Consider the following 7,790-nt stretch of genomic DNA (forward strand, 5'->3'; position numbering starts at 1 on the left):
TGTACAGGCCTTACCTCATCAAAGCAAGGCTCACCGGGCTTCACAAAGATTGGAAACTAGATTAAAGTAAGTCCAAACAAGAATGTCTAACACACACACACACACAAAACAAAACCAAAATAAAACAAAACAAACAAACAAACAAAAAAACCCCCAAACAAACAAACAACCACAAACGTCGATGGAAAAGGACGAGGGTCAGTGAGGAGTATTTCACTTCGTTTGACGACTGTGCAATCATCTCCCCTCCACAAGAGATGCCGAGGTGTTTTTTTTTTCTTGTCCCACCCGGACCTGGACGTGAAGCTCCACCTCTTCCGGCCACAGCTCCTGAGGCCTTGCTTTGTGGACAGAGCATCCTTTAGGATGTGGGAGGAAGTCTGTATCACGTGACCGCACTGGTACTGTGCTGTCTGCAATGCTACTCCCCTTTAGACAAGAACCCAGACCAAAGCACCATTAATGAGGCGGCAGTTGTCTGGTGCTGTCTGTCAAGATGCTCATTTGATACCCTGAGCTTTTGAGAGTAACCAAAGCTGATCTGAGTCTGTTCTTGAAGAATGGCCTTTGTGGCCAGAGAAAGCTTGCTTTTCGGAATTTTGTCTGGAATAATAATAATAATTATTATTATTTGTGGTTCGTACAACACATAATCACGCTTACGAAGGAGCAAAATAGTAGGAGACATGAAGGACGGAAGGAGAAACAACTATGCCGTAAAACAATAAAAGACAAACATAAGAAAGACAAAAACATCTTGTACAATATACAAATTTAAGATGGTTCAAGAAAAAAAAATCAACCATAGTCTACAACTTTTAACACAAACAAACAAACAAACAAACAAACAAACAAACAAACAAAGCGCTCAAACAATATGCTCCTGATTTGCATGATGCTCCAGCCGCCATGTCTGCTTTAACTTTGAAACATTAAAGAAATCTTAAAGATGTAGTCTGTTTCGATTCACCGGCTTTAATGTGGACATCTGGCACAGAAGCTAGGATCCATCTTGTCCTGTAGCAAGGTTTGTGTATAAATCATCTGTCCACTTTTTGTGGCCTGCAAAACAAACAGAAGCCACCCTGCTCGCCTATTTGCACTCACAAAGCGGCGCTACCCGACGCTGCCATGGGGGGATTGAAGAAAGAAATAGCACCCTTCTTTCACTTCTCCTGTTTCTGTTTCGTGTCGCTTTAACATTTAAGCAAATAAGTCTGTCAAAGGAGTTATCTTCCAGATTCTTTTTGTGCGATTGAATGCAGGATCTCTGTATAATGTTACATAAACAACAAAGTTTTGTTTGATTGTATTATTACACTTTGACTTACACAAAGCTTTATGACAGTGGATACACTTTATTAAAAGAAACTTGTTGATTTAAAAAGTGTTCTAAAGTTACCGGGTAACATTTTTCAAAAGTCAGACTTATGTTATTGTATCAGAAATGACAAACATGAAAAAACATCTTTCTGGTCCATGGGGTTTGAACTCGCCTTTTGTCCACTACACCATACTCGAAAGTACACAGATCTGTCTCAAGAAACTTTATTTCAGTACAAATATTTACTAACGTCCAATATGAAAAATAGCCTATATATATATATAAATAACATTTATATAATGACTGTTTGCTTTCCTCAAAAATTTATGACGAGTTGCATGTAAAGAACTAAACAATGTTAGAAATGATGTTAAGAAAAATAATTTTGCTCGTTAGTTGTGTTGTCGCTGAAGTATGAGTTCACACTGACTGAACGACAGGGTCAAAGGTCCCCAGGTAGCACTGACTCCCTAAAGGGGAGAAGGTTGTGAAAGCCAGATGCTCCATCCTTGCAGGAGGAACTGTAGGACAAGACAAAGCTGGGTTATGGCAAGAACGACATGGCATGGAACTTGTAATCACGCAGAATCCCGCTTTTTACGGCTGGCTGGCTGGCTGACTGGCTGGTTGGCTGGTTGGTTGGTTGGTTGGTTGGTTGGTTGGTTTTTTGGTTGGTTTAGGTTGGTTGGTTGGTTGGTTGGTTGGTTGGTTGGTTGGTTGGTTGGTTGGTTGGTTGGTTGGTTGGTTGGTTGGTTGGTTGGTTGGTTTTTTGGTTGGTTGGTTGATTTTGGTTGGTTGGTTGGTTGGTTTTGGTTGATTTTGGTTGGTTGGTTGGTTGGTTTTGGTTGTTGGTTGGTTGGTTGGTTGGTTGGTTGGTTGGTTTTGGTTGAAGGGAGAAAAATTCTTTTGTAAGGACAATGTTACCACCAAGCAGTGAGTTTACACTATGGAGTAGTAGTAGTGGTGTTGGGACATAAATAAACAAGAAAACCTGAAGAAACCTTCGCCAGCGACCAGCTCATTAAACCAAGAGAGAAATACCAAACATGACCTAAGCCCGCAACCTTGCCATTCTCATTGACCACAAACACTCTATCACTGGGCTCCTGCCTGTGGTCAGTCGTCTGGAGGCTCGTCTTGCCAGGACTGGCAAACACTACCATTAACTGAAACGTCTGACTGCCGGTGGCTGGCGAGAAGAAAACTCCTTTAATTGCGAGCCAGTCAAGAGACCATTTGGCTTGGCACCACACCAACTATCTCGCCATCTATAAAATTATTGCCCTTCGCCAACTAAATTAACTGCTTCTTCGTATCATGTCGAGGAGTGACGTGCGCCCCGGCGTGAGCAGACCACTCACAGCTCGGGTAACCCCATCGCTAATCACGTGACCATTTGACACGTCACTGTAACAGTTAGTGGGACTTAGTTGCAGATCCATCGAGTGGCGGATGAAACTTGTCCTCGAGGACACGCACCTCCACTGCCATCTGTTCAGCGCTTGTGATGTCATCATCCACGTTACTGACCGACATGACACAGGACACAAGACACAGGATTAAATTCTTTCTCCAGTTCCTTCTGCGTCACACAATACAGTCATAAGTTTACAGTATTCACAACTATTCTTTGTCCTGCTTGTCGAGTGTAAAATCCTGCTGTCAAAAATCGACTGTCACGGCAAAAATTCCACACGAAATACCATCGAAAACTTTATTTCGGCGAGGCCTGAGGGGGTGAGGCTGGGGTAGGGATTGGTGTCAGGGGGCTGAGGGTTAGGGGAGTGATGAGGTTCGGCTGGTCGAGAACATCGGTAGTGATGAGGATCCGCTGGTGGAGAACATCGGTCCGAAGGCTGATTTCCTGCGGAGGAAGATTCCGATGCGGTTCTTGGACAGTCCTAAGTAACTCAACTGCCGAGTTCGTTTCTCTTCGTTGATCCTCTGCCGCAAGCGGTACACGTGGAACCTCTGCGTCACGATGGCAACGGGCATTCGCCATCAGCACCATCCCCATCATGGAACCCACCATGGCTATCTGCAAACAAGGTTTACGATGTTTAAAATAATGCCACCAAAGTAAAAATTTGGTGATGTATCATATATTACGGACGTTTTGAAGACAAGTATCTCGAGAACAGATGGAGTTTGTCTACATTTTTGGAAATTTTTACACAGCCATTGAAACAAAACTGTGGAGCTTTAACTCCTCGTGGAATTGATGTCAAAGACTTCAGCCATGACCCCAAGTCAAACAGGACAAGACTTTTAAATACATCTCAACCTCCTTACATTTCAGTTTATCTCGTCAGAGAAAGAGATTTGAGCGCAAATTAACGAGGAGTTGCCATGAAAGCGAGACTTCATTTGTGACGTCAGAGTTGTGCATCGTAAACAGGTTAATTTGCTCGGATTTTATAAATTCCTTTCTCGTGATTAACTCTCTACTCTCAGCTGAAAATAATCTCGGCGCTTTACTTTTAAACTATTAATCACCAAGCGCTGTTGCTAGGTCGAGGGGACAGGGATGATAAATATAACTTTTGATAATCTCCCCTATCCTCTCTCTTCAAACAAACGGTCAAACAAACAAAGAAAAACACAGCACGTGGTGGAAGTTGGATTAAAATCACACACCTGTGAATGTAGCTATGCCAAAGGAACTCATACACAAGCACTTTGACTCTTTCCAGGGGAGGGACAGGGGGGAGAAGGAGGTGGAAGCCAAATATATTGCCTTACCCCTCGACCGCAGGACGAGGAGACCGTAAAGTCCCCGTATCCCACCGTTGTCATGGTGATGACCGCCCAATAGATGCTGGTTCCCACGGTGCCGGCGAAGTGATTGTTGGACAGTTCGCAGTAGAAGGCAAAGGCGCCCAAGATGGTGGCCAAGATGGCGAAGACGAAGAGGAGAACCAGAAGCTCGCTGCGGCTCTTCTTGAAAGCCAGCCACGTGATGCGGAGGGACTGGTGGGCGTCCAGCAGGTCGAGGATGCGCAGGAGGGGCATGAAGTGGATGGCACGGAGCAGAGAGTAGGTCGTCAGGTACTTATCCATCTGCTACAGACACATCGGGGCAAAAGAGAGAGAGAAGAAAAGACACAACTTACGTTACAGCATGTTACATTATGTCACAACTGCCTACTGATGTACACATGACAACAACATGTATAATTGGTGCTGGTACCTGGCATTTAATTAAGCAACTAAGGCAATTAAAGCAACGTAGCAACAAAGACTTTTGTGTCTTGATGCTATAATTTTTTTTTCTAAAAAAAAGTTCCAGAAGCGAAATGCAAACGAACGGTCCCTCCCACCTCCATCAGGAGTTTTGCCGCTTTTATTCAGTCAATACCAGAAGAACAAGGAGCGGGCTGGAAAAACAAACTTGTTCCTTGTCACCATTAATAATCATTGATCACAGAACACGTCGGGTATTGGGGACGTGTCCTGGTGACTCCATCTTGTCAATCTCTTTATTTAGCTCAGGAGAACTCTCGTCAGAAGGACGTGCTTCTCTTGAAGACATTTTCAGAAGACACCTGACTGTCCCAAGGTTTTTTAATTCCTCTTTTGTCTGTGGGTTTTTTTAACCGCTAAAAATAAGTTTCTCATTTTATTGGGAAGGTTTTATTACATGTCACAACTCTGCCATTTAAAAAAAAAAAAAGTCAATCGAACATGGAGAAGGTGGGAGGGCGGCGATTGATTTCATGGGATTGCGTGAGTGAACATCTCATGAGACCGTTGTTTCTTTGATGAAACTGCGTTGTTGAGAGGATCCACCAGTACAAATTGTGAAAGAGCTGAGGCTAGGGGTGATTTTCGCTGTTGTTTTGTGTGAATGTTAGATTTTAAGGTCGATATTTTTTTTTCTTTTATTTGTGAGCATTTGCATGTTGGTGCGCCTGGTGTCGGTGGGCTGCGAGAAGGGTAGTAACAGGGAGAACTGCTGTGCCTGTGTTCTTTCTATGCTGGAGCTTCAAACCTGATGGAGGGGGCTTCAGAGAGGACACTTCAACAATAGTGACTTTAATTATAGACTTTTTTTTGGAAAATTATTATATATTTAAGTGTTTTATACATATCCGTAAAATACGATAATCATTTTGGGTAATGTTGGATACTATATTTATTTCTTATATTTAAATTTGTTATTTTTATCTCGTTCGAAACCCACTGTCACAAGTGTGAAGGTGACAATATATCATCCTTTTTTTATTTCGATTTTGGATTATTTGCTTATATCTGGATAAAGGTGAAGCTTTCAAGCACAGATATAGGATCTGATGGAGTCGTGTTGTGTTTCTCTAGCTGTGACAAAAAGACAAATGGAGGAGACAGGCATTGTCATCACTTACATCGATGAAATAGTTTTCGAAGAAGTGGGCCATGGCGCTGGCCACAAGACTGAAGCCGTACAGGACGTTGAAGAAGTCGGCAAAGGATCTGAGGCTGGGGCAGACACAGACCTTCACCAGAAACTCCATCACCAGTATGCTGAGCACACACACGTCTGTTACCTAGGATACAACGTTTCATCACCATAGTGGGTTTTTTTCTACAATTTTCTATGAAGTTACTGAGGATGCAGAAGAGGCTGGATAACAATAAAAACAGCAACCATTTTCATTTTTAAAAAGATTTCGAAAAGCTGATATGCTCATAAGTTTCCTTTAAGATAGAAGCATGCTTAGGAACAATAGAACAAAAACTGGCGGTCACGTGCTCACCAACCCCCCCAGACGTGCTTTCGTGGTCAGCATGGTGTAGAGTCTTGTTCCGTTAAGCTTTTCAAGGGATTCCATTTTTTCCGGCGACAACACCCGCTTTTCGCGGTACTCAGGTAAGTTGATCAGGTACAAGTTAACGGCTAACGCCACTGTGACCACCAGAACAATTATGTTCCATAACTGGAAGTCGAAAAAAGAAAATTATTATTATGGATACTTTTAAAACATTTTCCATATCTCAAAAACAAAACAGGACATTCAAGATTTGAAAGCTTTCAAAATATTCTTGTTACCCATAACGGAGAAAGGAAATTGTAGCTGGAAGAATTTTCACCAACCGTCCTGCAAAACTATTTTCTCACCTGCAATCGAGATCAGTTGACTTCTTGTTGAAACGGTGACAAGAGATTTTTACTATCATTCAGACCTTCGGTTACACATGGAACCCGAGAAGCTGCAAGACCTCACAGACTCACCCGTGAAGTAGAAATCTGAGATTGTCCATTACCCACGAAAGGACACCGATAAATAAAACATAAGAAGAATGAGAAGTTGACACACAGACCCTGCCCCAGACCTGCCTACCACTGAAGCAATGCTGCTCCTGGGTTCGCTGAGGATCTTCCAGACCTTTGACCTCCACATGCTTCTCTTCTTTGGCTTCTGCGGTTCTTTGCGCCAGACTTTGTTGTGCAGGTCGATGGCCAGCTGCTGGTCCTGCAAGGCGACGGTGATGTTGCTCCAGCAGCAGGCCGCCACCCAGATCACCGGCACCCGCCAGAACTCCAGCTCCCTGCACGTGCACCCGAGACATGCTACAGTGACACTCCCTCGATTTCCTTTTTTTTTTCTTTGAATTTTGACTTCACATTCATACATTTTTGAGGGGTAGGATGTAGGGGGATACTTGTATCTTGCCTGACCTCAAGGTGGCGTTCCCGCAGACATTTTGCGGGAGGTGGAGTTCGTTGTTCCTGTACAGATCCAAGATGGCGGCGAAGATGCTGGCGTTCCTGTCGAAGAAGTATTCTCGTCTCCACCTGTTGAAGTAGGGCGACTGAGGCGAGAGGGACCCAAGCAGGTGTGTTGGGGTATCTGAAATATTTTTTTCAAGAACGATGATAAATGTCGACGAATGTACTGATGTAAGATAAATACATAATGGTACCCTAAGATTTTTGAATTCTTCCCGACACAGTAAAAGGTAAAAATTACAAGATGTATCTGGGACAAAGAAGAAAACCAAGAAACTCACTTTCGAAGTGTGTCGGTAGTCGTGTTGAAGAGTCTCCCCCGACATTCAGTCGCACCACACTAACAGTCGAGTTATTCTCGAGGAAGTCGTTGAAGATGACAGCCGACTCCTTTCTTCGATTCATTCCCGGGTCGCTGAAGCTCATGGTGAAGATGCAGGTTGAAGCCATCACCTTTTGTCGTCTGATCAGAGAGGTTCGTCGTGGGTAGACTTTGTGAGTTTATTTGCTGCTTGCGACAAAGATAGGTATGACATATATTCAGCCGATGAAGACACAGGAAAGTGGAGAACAAGATTTTAAACACTTGGCAACCACATTCAGAAGGTTTTCCTCAAACGTCAGGTGACGTAAAGGTGTTATCATCGAGTCGTTATCATCGAGTCGTTATCATCGCATTCAAGGAAATTTGTCAGACGTGCCACTAATATTGACGAAACATCACCTAAACCCGTGAAGAAATTATTTAAATTATTT

General features: G+C 43.3%; 1 protein-coding gene across 1 annotated transcript; it reads right to left on the reverse strand.

Annotated features, from left to right (window-relative positions):
• Positions 1-2,225: 2,225 nt before the first annotated feature.
• LOC112555908 (potassium voltage-gated channel protein egl-36-like) lies at positions 2,226-7,504 on the reverse strand. Its single transcript, XM_025224480.1, has 7 exons — positions 7,316-7,504; positions 6,984-7,155; positions 6,646-6,853; positions 6,061-6,240; positions 5,689-5,850; positions 4,067-4,387; positions 2,226-3,362 (listed from the first exon to the last, which is right to left on the reverse strand). Exons 1-7 carry the CDS (start codon positions 7,482-7,484, stop codon positions 3,039-3,041), a joined length of 1,536 nt encoding a protein of 511 aa, XP_025080265.1. The 5' UTR covers positions 7,485-7,504; the 3' UTR covers positions 2,226-3,038.
• Between the last annotated feature and the right edge of the window lie 286 nt (positions 7,505-7,790).

The sequence above is a fragment of the Pomacea canaliculata genome, linkage group LG14 (genome assembly GCF_003073045.1).
Source record: "Pomacea canaliculata isolate SZHN2017 linkage group LG14, ASM307304v1, whole genome shotgun sequence".
NCBI classification, from domain to species: Eukaryota; Metazoa; Mollusca; class Gastropoda; order Architaenioglossa; family Ampullariidae; genus Pomacea; species Pomacea canaliculata.